Below are 14902 nucleotides of genomic sequence, written 5' to 3' on the forward strand. Positions count from 1 at the left end.
TTCAAATAAAAGGCTCTGTTATCTGGCGTTTATCATCTAAAAATAAAATATTAAAAAAATAAAATTTTAGTAATATTTTATTTGTCAGATTTTAATTTTTACGCAAATTTTTTCTTCATTGCCTCAATAGCTATATATTAATGCTGCAGTCTTCGGTAAAGAAGACGTTATGAAAAAGAAAAAAAAAAGAAAGAAGAAAAAAAAAAAAAAAAAATTATATTTATTTTTGCCAAATAAAAAAGAAAAACAGGAGTGCGAAATAGCGGGACCAAAAAGTGTTTTTTTTTTTTTTTTTTTTTTTTTTTTTTCTTCTTTCTTTTTTTTTTTTAAATAAAAATATCAAACTAACCAAAAATTAAAAGTATATTGGTACAACGCATGAGGATCATCACGGATCTTACGCTGGGCGCATTTGCCTGTAAACTTATTATGCTTTTCGTAACATCGTATATATGTACATGTCATAAAGTAATTATGCAGGAAACATACAAAAACACAAGTAATACATATTTATGCGTATTAAGTATTTATATATATATGTATTGCATACGAACGAGAAAGCACACGAGTATATTTTATTCCTTTCATACATATAGGAATAATGAGGGTTATATAAGTATACACCATTTTATTTCTGCTTTGAAATGCTCGATGCACTCAGTTTAGGCGAGCATATCAAAATGAAATGAAAAATATATAAATAATATGAAAATACTTTGAACTCCTTCGTTTCAAAATGGCAAATGAGAAAAGCACTAAAAAATTAGCTTAATGTTTTTAAAATTAATCAGAGTTGAGGAGCTGATTTTTTTCCTATTGTTAGGAATGTCTTAGCTTGTGTCACATATATGTATATTATTACGTATGTAATATGTATGCATAGCACCCCCAACGTGCATATAAAATATACCCTTATTTTAATGATGAACGAATGAATGGTAGATACGGGTAGAAATCTTTTTATACGCTCGATTTTCTTCCTTCAAGCATAATAAATTAAACAAAGAAAAATGAACACACGGTTTACTCTAAGAGAAGACATTCAGCATATGTTTTGCTAAAATTTTATGTGAATTGTAACATTGCTGGGAAACCAAATTTTTCTTTGTACAATATTCCATTAAGTCTATTCATGTTTTTATTCCATTTTTACCGTAAAAAGCATATAATTAAGAAGATGCAAAACACAAGCTAAACATCCTTTGCTTTTTGATTCCATTAGTTAGGCCTTTTCCTAGGTACTCTGTTTTTAGATATACCCCCGTTTCACAGTTTTTTTACATATATATAGTTTGCTTAGTAAAAAAGTTGCACACGATTTTGTGAACTTTTATAAATATATATAAGCACACGCATTATAGTTGGTTTTACGTTCTTTACTAAATTTTCGAAATGTATTATTCATGTAAATATACAACACAGTATTAGGTACCATACATTAAAAAAAAAGACATTCTATCAATTTTTACGTTTATATATTTTTTAACTGCCGTACATCTAACCCCGATGAATATGCGTTAAAGATCACAATCGTCCTAATATGTTTTAGGATTTTCACTCTTTTTATTTATCATAAAATATAATTTAAATGAAGTTAAAAAAGTTCAGTATGCATAATTATTTAATATTTTTCATATGTAGAATGTTCAAAAGTTATCCTCTCCTTGTTCCCAAGTGCATATTCCGCCAGAAGAGAGGGAACAGAACAATTTGTTATTTTCTAATAAAACGTTCTACAAAAGAAAAAAGAATATCATAGAAAACAAACATAAAAAGTAATAATATATATAGAATTTTTCATTTGTTTTACTCCTTTTTTTTTTCTTTTTTCTTTCTTTTTTCTTTTTTTTTTTTTTCATTTCTCATTCTTTACCTTTATTGGGAATTCGTGCTTTAACGCTCGAATGAATTTCTTTTCTAAGACATTAAATCTAAGGAATTGTAAAAATAAAAATTGTAATGTTAAAGAAAACAAACCACATATTCTATGTTCTATAATGCATTGCTAAAAAGGCACAAAGATTAAATTTAAACTATTTTACATTTTTATTGTATGATCATCTGAGGCTATAAACAAGTGTTTATTCTGCTTATCCATTGGACATTTATTTGCACTTGATGGTCCTAATTGAAAATTTTATAAAAAAATAATTAAATGGGTAAAAAGTAAAATACAAAAAGAAAAGTGGGGTTAATCTTTAGTTAGCTTGCTATTAAACCTCAATGCACATAAAAAAAAAAAAAAAATGACATAAATAGATATACGAATGCAAAAATAAGAAAACAATTTTTTATCCAAACCTGCATCTATATTTATGAAGCAACTATTTGTTCGGATGTCCCAAATTTTAACAACGCCACCAGAATCACAAGAATATACCCAATATGCCTAAATATAAATATATACACATTTTAATTTTATGTATTTTTTTTTTTTTTTTTGTTCTTTTAATTTATTAAAAAATTTCTTCTTTTATTTTTTATTACATCTGCGTTGAAGTTAGAATAGTTGCATGGGAAATGATGTCCATAGAAAGTGTTCTCACACAGGCCACTTCGCATATCCCAAATTGATACCTATGTAAAAACAAATTTAAATAATTTACTCTTTTTTCTTCTTTTTTTTTTTTTTTTTCATCTTAAAAAAAACATTAAAAAAGGAGATATTTAGAAGAAAAAAAATTAATTACCGTTTTATCAACAGATGCACTAACGAGAATTCTAGACGTTGGATGAAAGTTAACAGAATTTACACTGTCAACGTGCCCCCTTAAAATTTGCCTTTGTCTTAAACTGTTTATATCGAATATTCTAATTGTCTGGTCCATAGATGCGGATGCAAAAAAATTTCCTGAAAGTTAAAGATAAAGAACCTGTCTTTAGTTAGAGCATACTCAAATGAATTAATATATATTTATATATGAACATTAGTTCATCCATGCGAATGTTCATGGATGCATATTCCCATTTGTTGAAACGTAAATGGTACTAAACGTATTGGAATGACAAAAAGTGTGTATTTACAGCCTCATATAGGTAGAGGTTTATATATATATGTATTATATATATATATTTTTTTTTTCTATAAATTTAAAACCTTCATAATGGAATGACAAACTCCACACAGGTCCTGTTGAATTTTTAAAAATGTGAACACATTTTTCCTTAATCATATCCCACATTTTTATTTTAGCATCTCCGCCACAAGTACATAAGATATTCCCATCTTTATTAAAGCAAATATCGCCTACCCATTTTTTGTGAGCTTGTGAAGCCATCACCAATTCATAATTAGTTACACTCCATGTTTTCCATTTTCCATCATCACCTCCAGTAGCTAATAAATGAACTTTATCGTTGTATGCAAGGCCCAACACTGCACTATCATGAGCATTAAAAGATTTTTCAATACTTAATGAAGAAATACATAAATTAGAATTTTCCCTATCTTCATTGTTATTAGGTTCATAAGGGGGACTTTCATTGCTAGGCCATGGGGAGTCTTCCTTTTTCTCGTTTATTTTTGCTAAATTATTTTTCTCTTGCTTTGATGCAGTATTTTGCCATGTATTTGTTCTCTTTGAGCTTATCGAGGAAATGGTAGTTATAGAACTATCTAATGTATTATTTCCTAACAAATCTTTTAGTTTTTCTATATATTTATTTAATCCTTCGATTTTTGTGTCCCTCTTTTCTTTTTCCAGAATAACTAACATTTTTTCTTTAACAGCAGACTTTTTAAAGGGAAAAAAGGTGATGCATTATGAATATTAAAGGTGTATACATTCACACATATATGTTGCATATTCACGCGTGCCAGTTCTATATATTTCAATTTATTTTTAATTAATTAAAACTTTAGGATAAACCCTTAACTTAAAAAAGACGCATTTATCATGTGTACATATTTACTTCGTATTTGGTTTTTATTTCATCTACAGAATTTTGAAATTTTTCTATTTCTTTTTTTTGTTTTTGTATTTCCTCTATTAAAAATAAAAATTTATAATTTAAAATTGTTGTTATGAATAAAAATAAAGGAAAGGATGTTTTCACTAATGCTCGAATATTTAAAGAGCTTAAGTAAATTGTTCTAGACAGTACTATTTAGAGTTTCCTTTTCCTGCAGAACTCGTTTATGGTGCATTAAATAATAATCTCTTTCTTTTATTGTCTTTTGAATTTTTTTACTGATATTAAAAAGAAAAAAGTATATTTTAACGTTTAAATAGATCAGAGTGATATAGCATAAAAATGTGTTCTAGATTTTTCTTTTTTTTTATTTTATTTGAAATCCTTACTTTGCAACTTCCAAAGATTGTTGAACTTCTTTTGTTAATTTTTCATGATTCATAAAATCATTTCTTAAAAGTTCATTTTGGGTAAATATGTTTTCATACTCCGTTTTTCTCAACTTGTTCATGTCTTCACCAAATTTTTTAATATATTCTCTCTAATATACAAAAATACAAATATATTTTTACATTCATGAAAAAGATTGTTCGTGCGTTATACATTAAAAATTTAACAAAACAAAAAGGCAAAAAAAATGATCGAAACCACGTAAAACATTTTTAAGAGCACACAAATGTGAAAAAACGTGCATATGCAAACCTCAAACACTTCAAGCGATTCTATGAATCCATATTCAAGCATGAAGTTGTATGTGAAAGATAGGGCCATAGGAAAATGCTTTTCATCAAGTGGGGAAGTTCTTGAGCTTCCTTCTCCTTAAAAAAAGTATAAAGAAATTTTAGACATAAAGGAAAATGTAAAAAATAGTATATTGCCTGCCTATTTTTAAATACGATAAATTGTCTTAAGCTAAGGAGATACATTTCTGAACACTTCTACACATTTATGCATATAATAATAATAATCAGTAGGAATAGTGCACAAGTGTAAGTTTTTAAGAAGTGATTTCCTCTTGCCTGAATTTGATTCATTTTTATTGAAACTTGAAATATTAACTACTTTAGCATTTTTTAGCAACTTTTCAAATTTTTCCGAGTTATCACTGTCAGATTCTAAACTTGAGTCATCTTCGTATGATTTTTTAATTTGTTCAGTTTGCACATTTTCGTTCTTATTTGTCTTTTTTTCCTTGTTATCTACTATGTTTTCTATTAATGATGTTGCATTGTATTCCTCCTTTTCCATTTTGTTTACTATTGTCCTTTTATTTTCTGAACTTCTCTCCTTTTTTGGGTTTAGCATTTGTATTTTATTAGACATCTAAATTTTATAATCACTTATTTACCATAAATATATTATTGATTTATAGAAGTATTTGTTTTTGCTTTTAATGTGATTATTTCAGTGAAAATATTATGAATTTTCTTAACTAGTATACTGCTTTATTTTTTTTTTCTTCGTAATGTATTTTGAGAAGCAATATGTGTTTGTGTTCATCCATTTTCCCATTTTACTTCGCACATAGTTTATTAAATGAATGCATTTTTAAATATATAGTAAGTTTTTTTAGCAATTTGTATATGAATTATATGCTAATTAATTTGATGATTTGTGTCCCTATGTTTTTATATTCCAAATTTATTATTTGGATATTTATAAAAAAAAAATATATTTTTATGTTTTCATAAAAAAAACAAAGATATATATCCTCTACAAGCAAAATAAATATTTTTTCTATGTGTAAAGAGGTGAAAGCAAATAAAATGTGTGCAAATTTCACTTATGAAAAAAAAAGACCTTTACTCTAAAAATAATTTATAAATGAAGAAATATAAGAGAAACAAAACACTTTAAATAGGACAAAATTTAAATAGTTTTAAAGTAATTAAAAGTTCTATATTATAAAATAAAGGATCCCATTTTAAAGCTTTATGTCTTATCACATGACGTTAGGAAGTGACAAGAAAAATTATTTAGTCTGAAAAAGCAAGTCCCTACATTTTTTTTCACCTTTTTTTTTTTTTTTCCATTAATTAAAGGGTTAAGGTCATCAAAAATGTCATTATATTGTCTTAAATCATTATTCTTTTCATTGTTCCATTTTATGTTTTCTGTCACTATTTTTTCCTGTTGAGCATCTATTATAGACGAAGGGTGTTTTTTCCTTAACTCACTTTCACAATTGAAAGGGTAATCACCTTTGTCTGATTTTGTAAATGATTTCATATCCTTTTTCGCATTATAATCATTATATATTTTTAATTTGTTCATTAAATAATCATTTTTTACCAGTGCACATTTAGTGTCTTGAGAATTTCTTCTGTTTTCATTCATCGTTTCTGAATTCACAACGTTTTTGCTAATCTGAACAAAAGTAAGAGCACGGTTGTCCACTATCTTCATTTGGTTGGAATATATGTTATTTATAACTGTGATATTACTTTGAGGTCCCAGAGTTTTGTGCAACTTAAAATTTTTCTTGTGCTTATTATTAATTACGTTACACATCAAGTAGTCAAAACGATCCAACTTTGTTTTTCTATTTCGTGTATTGGTATTTTGCAGATTTGAGCATGTGCTGCATATTTTTCCTTTAGAAAATGTGTTTCGCAAAAGATTCTCCTTAGCATGACTTTCAAAGTTAACTGAATTAAAGGATCCAGCGTTTGTCTCGAATATGTTTGCATCAACATTTTGGAGTTCAATGTATTTTCTATCTCCTTTTTTCTCGCACATGTCTTTTTTATTTTGAGATCTTTTTTTTTTGTTTCTCAAGAAGAAAACTTTGCTCGCATTTTTTGAGTTTATATTGAATATATCACCACGTCTAGCATATATAGGGAGTAAAATTTTTGAAAAGCTGTTGTTGATAGGGCACTTACTATAGCAAAAGGGGATTGCAATTCTCTTATTTTCTAAGGGAATTATACTTTCATAGTTTTCTTTAAATACAACATGTTCATTTATTGTCTTTTTCATTTTATTATCGGGTTTTTCATTTTTGTGCAAGAGTAAGTTCATTTTTGCGTATATAGGTTTTCAAGGTTATGTGTAACTTTTACTTTTATAATATATAGAAAAGGCATATTTTTAAATGTTCTACTTAATGAGACATGAAAAAATGAATATATTTTTCTTTGTAAAAAAAAAAAAATTTACAAAAAGCAATTAAAGTGGGATGCAGAAGTGAACAAAAGGCAACTTAACAAGAAAATCTGATACAGTTTTTATTTATAAATTCTCATGTTTTATTGATTTCGAAGGGAACAATCTGATAAACAGCTAAGCAGTCGAACAAAAAAAAATTATGCCATTGGATATATTTAATATTAAACATATGCACAGTATAAAAGAAAAATGTGAACTCTTTTTTGCACTGCTTTAATTTTTATTTGTTGGGCTAAAGCAGGAATTGTTTTGTGTTAAAGAATTTTGTACACAGTTTGAAAACTTCAATTTTTAGTTTCGTTTTCTTTTTTTTTTAATATTTTAAATGTGTCAGTAGCATTTATATATAATATTTCCTAGTAACCCTATCAAGAATGGTTAATTAGTAAGTATTCTCTATATTTAACAAAGCATAGACAAAATATATAGCGTCTTGTTGGTATGAAAGTAAAGTTTTGATACTTGTATTCAATTACAATAGCAACCTTCATGTAACTAAATATCATTTTTTTTCCTTTCATATTGAGGTATAATATGTTGCACAGTTCCTTTCCTCGTGGCATTTTAAACTTGTTATTATTAGACACGTACGAAAGTAAGCAATTATAAAAAAATTAGCGCTCAAATTGTTGACTTACGTGTAATTCTTGCACATGATTTTCTTGGGCATAATTTAAAAAAAAAAAAAATTCAGAGTTATCTAATTTCTACAAGCACGAAAGATCCCAAAACAAAATTTTTCTTATGGTCGTAAAAAAAATAATTTAGTGCGTGAAAAAAAAGGTATATATATAAAATATGAAGCCTATAAGTTTATAAATGAAATTATTACCTTGATTTTGTTATTCTTAAAATATTACTTCATTTTTCACACTTTAATAGAATGCTAACAGGTTGGAGCAATTATAGTTACATATTTTTTTTTGTATATAAAAGATTTTTTATTTAAAAAAATGTTGTTAAAGTTTTAGGTTCAGGATGAAGCCCACTAAAAGTCTTCGGTTTACACAATTTTTCATAGAAAAAATATAAATAAGTTGAAATAAAAACATTTTGCAGAAATGCTTTTTTTCTAATAGACTTGGCTATTAAAAAAAACAGTGCTGCCTATGTGGTTATTTTTATTTTCGAAAAGGGTTGTGTAAAAGCTGAAAATACAAAACTAAAATGATAACATTGTGTTTCTAAGCAATTAAAGATAATTATATAAAAAATGGACTTATTTTTGAAAGTTCATGTATTTATATGAAAGTTTGAAGGTATGTATTCATTTAGCATGAAGAATTTATAAAAAATTATAGTCACCATATTATAAAGTATGAAATAATTTTTTTATTAAAGTTTACAAAATAAAAATTCTATTAAAAATACACGTTTTTTACTTAACAATGTAAGTAGAAAATAAACATGTATTTTAAACTTTTAAAAAAAATATATTTTTTATATTAGCTGTGAAAAACATTTGTATATTAAAATTTATGTGTAGTATAATTTTATTATTAGTGATATAAATAATAAATTAATTTATTTATGATTAATTTTAAAAATTCATTTATTTAAAATGTTATAATAAGCATTTAATTAAATTTATTTTGTTATATTAATTAAATTTAATTATTTATATTCTTTTTATTTATATATGAAATTAAATTATTTAAAAATTAAAAAAAAATAATTTTTTTATAAAATATATATTTAATTATAATATACGTTTAATTTAAAATTAAAATTAATTAAAAAAATTAATTTAATTAATTATTAATATTTTATGTTTTCAATAAATAATTATAAAATAAATATTCTTTTATGTTAATAATATTAATTTATTATTTTATAAAAATATATAATGTATTAAAATTATGAATTAATTTTATAATTATTCTTATCTTATTTTATATATTGTAATTAAAAATAAACTTGTCTTTATATTTTCGTAAATCATTTAATTAAATAAAATAATTATTTTATTTTAATTAAGTATTTTAAATAATAAATATATTATGCACGCCTTTAAATTTAATTATATCATTATTTAAAATAAATAATTTATTTTTTTAATATCAATATTGCTTATTTAATAACAATTGTCATATACCAAAAATTATTTTATATTTTAATTAAAATTTAATCAATATTTCCCAATATATTAATAATTTATCGTATATATTTATTTGTAATTATTAATTATAATATAAAAGTAAATTTTAAATATAAATAATTTATTTATAACATTAATTATTATAATTAATTAATGCACATTTTTAATTTATTTATTTTTATTAAAAAATATATTAATTAATTTTAAAATACATTAAATATTAATATATATAATAATGTCTATTTTAATATAATATATTTAATTAATTAAATATATATATTTATTTATTTTTATTTTACAATATACATATATTAAAATACTTATTTTATACTTAATATTAATATAATAATTTATATTTAATAATATTAAATAACTAATTAATTTATATTTTAAAAAAAAAATTGTTAATACATTTAATTATAAAAAATAATATTTATTTAAATATATTTAATTTTTATTAATTTATCTTATTTTATAAAAAAAAATAACACAATAAAATAATTATTTTTTAAGTTATTATTTATATAATATAATTTAATTTATAAGTCTTTTAAGGATTTCATTAATTACACAAATATATATATATATTATTTAATGTATTTTATTTATTATTAATTAATTTAAAATTAATATATTTTATTTACTATGTAATTAATTTAATAACATATTATATGCTTATAATAATTTTAAATCAACTATTTTAATTTATAAAAACTTTAAATTAAATTTATTTTCTATATATTATATTTTTATAACTTTTTTTTATATATTTAACTAATTTATTTTTAACAACTAACTTTAATTATATTATTTAATTAAATTATTTTATTTTATTATTTTTATTATTAAATAAAATAATTATATTATTATATATTTTTCTATTTATTTATATAATCAAATATTATTATATTATTCTGTTTATTATTTAATTTTATTTAATAATTTATTAATATATTACTTATTAAATTTAACTAATTATATATAATATAATTTAAAAAAATCAATTTTTATATTTATTTGTTTTTATTATTTCATTTATTAATATACATTATTTTTATAATTCCATGTATTTTATTAAATAATATATATATATATATATATATATATATATATAATATTTTGTTTTTATTAATTAAATATTAATATATTAATAATTTATTTAATAAATAATTTTTCATATAAATATATTTACTTTTAATTATTTATTAATATATAATATGTATTTTTTTATCACATTATATATTTTGTTTTTTTATTTGACTATTAACTTTTTATTTAATTATATAAATATTATTTTAATATAATTATGATATTTGTTTATTTTTATGGCCTTTTTATTATATATAATATTGCTATTTTTTTGGAATAATTAGTACTTTAGCGTAAATTTATGCTCCATATAAAAACCACTATTATATAGGAAAGTGTAAAGTCATTGTTGTTTTTATTGACTTAAATTGAACATTACAAATGATTCACGTTTTTCTTTGAGTATTATTCTTACTTTTGGCGTTCCATAGTTTGTAAAATGTCTATTAAATTGCTTACATCTTTATTAATCTTATTTATTTTGGAAGCATAGAACATAAAAAAAAATTTTTTATCTTTAATTAAACTTGAATTTTTTTTAGAATTATATATATTTTAAAGTCATCTAGACATAATTTTTATGTAATTTCCTTTTTCTAAGATTGCGACTATGGTAATTTAATGCCCTTCATAGATGTATATATATTTTTTAACTATTGTTACATTAATGGCAACACGAAGAAATTATTTCTAGTTTTTAATTTCGTTAAAAAAAAGGATGAAATGGATAATAGAAATATTCATCATACAATAAAAAGCATGATTTTGCTAAAAGGGGATTCTAGTATTATATTTGTTAAAACATAAACATAACTTGTGAAGTTTCTAACTTCAAAATATAGGGTACATCACAACACTTTCGCAGAATTTAAGTAAAATAAGGAGTAATGTGTATATTTGTATTTTCGTAATGAATATTTCGAACTTAGCTATTTTTAATACCCATAGGAGCCATATAATAATTATGTGTAAAAAAATATACAAACATCCAAAAGTGAAAACTACTTTTTTTAGGATTTGAAGTTTTTCTCTTTAAGATCACCAAATGAATCTTAGTTCATTATGAAAAAATATAACATAAAAATATATACTTTGTTAAAGTTTTGTAGTTTCTGTTACCCCTTAGTATAGACATTAAGAAACTTTTGATATAGAGATTTTTAAAATCATACTTAAAAAGTTTCTATAATAATGCATCTAAACTTTTCACGCATGTTTATCTACAACTTGAAATGTTTTTATAATATAGTATATAATAAATGATGCTTGCAGTAATAGGGTGATAATTGAAGACCTAAAGAAACATTATGTGACATTAATGAAAAAAAAGAAATGGTGCAGTAATAAAAAAATTAGCCAACATTAAGAACTATCATAAATGCGTTAGCACGAAAAACAGAAAAAAAAAACTAATTTTTTAATACTTTTACATTTTGCGTACTTATTTCACAAATTTCATTTATTGTCTTATGGTAATTTTTTTGAAATAAGATATTTTCACTTTGGATCACGGTGTTAGAATGAATTGTAAATTTTGCACAATTAATAGCATATGGAGGCTTTTTACGAATTTGTCCGTTTTAGTAACACGTCAACTCAGTGCTCATATTCATCCTTCTCGACATATGTGTATATATTAATTCAGCATATTCATGTACTTTGGAAAATTAATAAAATTAATCTTAATGTATATAATTTACCTTACGATTTCTATATTTTTAAGATGCAACATTTAATGGGACACGGAAAATTCACCATCTATTTTAAGTAATTTAAAAAACATATGTTTTATCACTTTCCTTTAATATTACATTATGATATCTGTCTTTGTTAGAACTTCTAACTAAGAAAAGGGTATATAACAAAAAACAATGGAGTTTCATTGGATATCAGTGAAGAATCTTTGGAGCGACAACCAATAAACCACTCAACAAAAAGCATTTGAATTTTTTTTTCTATGTTAAATTTCTTATGAATTTGTTCTTTCAGTTTTTTTTTGGAACTTGTCTTTTTGCGTTTTCACTATAAAAATTTGATTTATAAAATTTTAATTGTGTAAAAAAGAAATATATATTTTTTAGAAACAATTATACATAACACATCCATTTTTGACGGGAAAGAGTGAAGAAAAAGGGTTAAAATTACCAAACATGTATAATGATGAATAGCAAAATGTGAGAACACGCATGTAACAATGGCTATGTGTTTCTCTTTTAAAAAGGTGGAGGGAAAAGAGAAATACACTATGAAAAAGAAAATTTAGGCGTTCATATATAAATGTCTACTTTTTTTCTCAGAATCATAGGAAATAAAGGTGTATTTTAGACATTTTGTTTTCTTATCCATAATTACGCAAATAGTATGTGGATTTTATAATAACATTGAAACATAAATTTATTCGTGATGAATTATTTGCATTAAATCATGAAATTTTGCTACACATTGTTAGTTCCTATAACATTCATATTCCAAGTGCCTTTTAATTATTTTAAAAGGCAAAACAAAAAAAGCACTAAGACAAAAAATAAAAATGTTGTGCACAGTAGACAAGATGTCCCTCACTAATGCTCGGTTCCTTTTCAGCAATGAGCTATGTCCCTGCATAAAAGCACAATTTTACATTTAAATTAAATCGATGATGATTTTTCGAGATCATTTGAAGAAGTAATATAAAATTATATGTTTATATGTGTTTTCAAACATGAAAAAGAAATAATCAAAGTGATCATACAGTTACTACTATTCCTATGAATGACTCCTCTTCTGCTAGTGTACCAATTGCGTAATAGAGATTACATTCTATAGTATTATTTGAAAGTAAAGAAAAACATAATATATAGTTACTACTGATTCATAAATGTCTGAAACAGTGCTAGGATAGTAGAAAAAACAAATTAGTACATATTTTCACTTTAAAAAAGTGCAAGTAAATTAAGTGGTGTTATTGTATACATGTATTTAGGGCACGCTTTTAAGGAGAAGAACAAAAACATTTTAATACAAAAATGAGACAATTGTGTTCAATGAACTCGCTGTATAATTATTAACAATATATAAAAGATAACTGTTAATCATGTTTTTCACATTATTAATAATTTTAGCATAATTAAAAAATTTTATAATTCACAGCATTTCAGTTTTTCTATCATCTACAATTCTTCGGTGATATGATTCACAGGCTTCAAACTATAACGAAATATCCATTTCGTTTTGCACTGAGAAAAATAAGATAAATCTGTTAAACTTGTATAGTGAAATTTAAATTTTATGTTTGAATTGTAGCACTATAATTTTTTTTCAATATATTATTATTAGAGCTGCCTCTTGCATAGACATGAATAAAAACAGTGGTAAGTAAATATCTAAGGCACGTTTGTACCAGAAGTGTTTTAGTTTGTATATATTTTTTTCGGAGGAAATAAGCATTATTTTAAAATTTGAATAATATAATGAGTACAAAAAAAACAAAAAAAAAAAAACTTGAAATGTATTTTGTTCATTTATTTCATGAAGCATGATTAAAAATGGGTTATTCATTTAACACAAAATACCTTTTGTAAACATGTACTAAATGATGCAATGCTACATTATGCACTGCTGTAATAATGTTTTTTGGTAAACATATTATCATAAATCCCATCACATTTGGTTTTATCCCCAAAAAGGTTATAATGAAAAGGTGTATTGTATGACGTAGGCAACGTTTTGAGCATGAACTTTTAGCTAGATAATTACATTTTAAATGTACATTATTCTATTTCTAAATATTTCACAATTTTGGAGCAACTAAAGAATGCATATTTATATAGCCACAATACAAGCAGCGGTCTATTTTCAGTATTATTCTTTACTGAATTTGTTCACCATAAGATTTGTGCCGTCGTTTAGTATTTGTTCAAATAAAATTAGTTTACCCATTTAAGGGACACATATTATTTAAAGAATCTTGAATACAAATAAGTTTAAAGTTAGATTAACATTAGCATCATGTTTTACAAGACTTAAATTTTTACTTGTTGCTTTAATTTTTAATTACCCTTGTGAAAGACCTTTTATGTGCTCAAGAATATACCTCCTCATGCTATTCACAATATTTTTGTTAAAAAGAAGTATTATAAAGGATATGCGCGTAAAATATTTCATAATTTTTTAAAAGTCGTGTACTGTGATTGTAGAAATGTTTATGTAATGTTTTTATAGTTTATTTTTGAAAAATTTGTGGAAATATCCTACAACTTAAGAGTCCATTAGGGGGAACCGTCATCTACATATTTACTAATAAGAATTTTCGTAAAAGTGAAAATAATTTCAACATTAAATAAATTTTCTTTGTAAATTGTGCCTTTAAAGAAAACTCAAAGTAAAACCTTGAGTGAGGTGTAACTTAATTCAATATTAAGAAATGTATAAGCATATCATCATATATTTTTATGAGGTAGATTTGTTATTATGGATAAGATATTTAAAGAAAAAATATACAATAACAAACATCAGAAAACATAAAAAAAAATATAAATAGAAATATGTATTTTATTATAATTGCTACTTTAATTTTAAATACTTATAAGTAAAACTTCATAAAAATGTCAGAAGTGGGGTTCGAACCCACGCCCTTTCGGACAGCGGCCTAAA

At 23.3% G+C, this 14902-nt stretch overlaps 2 protein-coding genes across 2 annotated transcripts; both read right to left on the reverse strand.

The window, feature by feature from the left end:
* Nucleotides 1-1646: 1646 nt before the first annotated feature.
* PGO_102060 (WD-repeat potein) lies at nt 1647-5235 on the reverse strand (the record flags this gene model as incomplete). The annotated part of the gene is made up of 12 exons (XM_028688236.1): nt 1647-1733; nt 1874-1931; nt 2043-2124; nt 2302-2389; nt 2488-2577; nt 2691-2851; nt 3098-3734; nt 3913-3986; nt 4105-4190; nt 4302-4453; nt 4615-4730; nt 4932-5235. The coding sequence occupies 12 exons, from the start codon at nt 5233-5235 to the stop codon at nt 1647-1649; spliced, it is 1935 nt and encodes a 644-aa protein (XP_028544037.1).
* A 609-nt stretch (nt 5236-5844) lies between these two features.
* PGO_102070 (hypothetical protein, conserved) lies at nt 5845-6936 on the reverse strand (the record flags this gene model as incomplete). Its single annotated transcript, XM_028688237.1, has 1 exon — nt 5845-6936. The coding sequence occupies one exon, from the start codon at nt 6934-6936 to the stop codon at nt 5845-5847; it is 1092 nt and encodes a 363-aa protein (XP_028544038.1).
* Between the last annotated feature and the right edge of the window lie 7966 nt (nt 6937-14902).

The sequence above is a fragment of the Plasmodium gonderi genome (assembly GCF_002157705.1).
Source record: "Plasmodium gonderi DNA, contig: Chr10, whole genome shotgun sequence".
NCBI lineage: Eukaryota > Apicomplexa > Aconoidasida > Haemosporida > Plasmodiidae > Plasmodium > Plasmodium gonderi.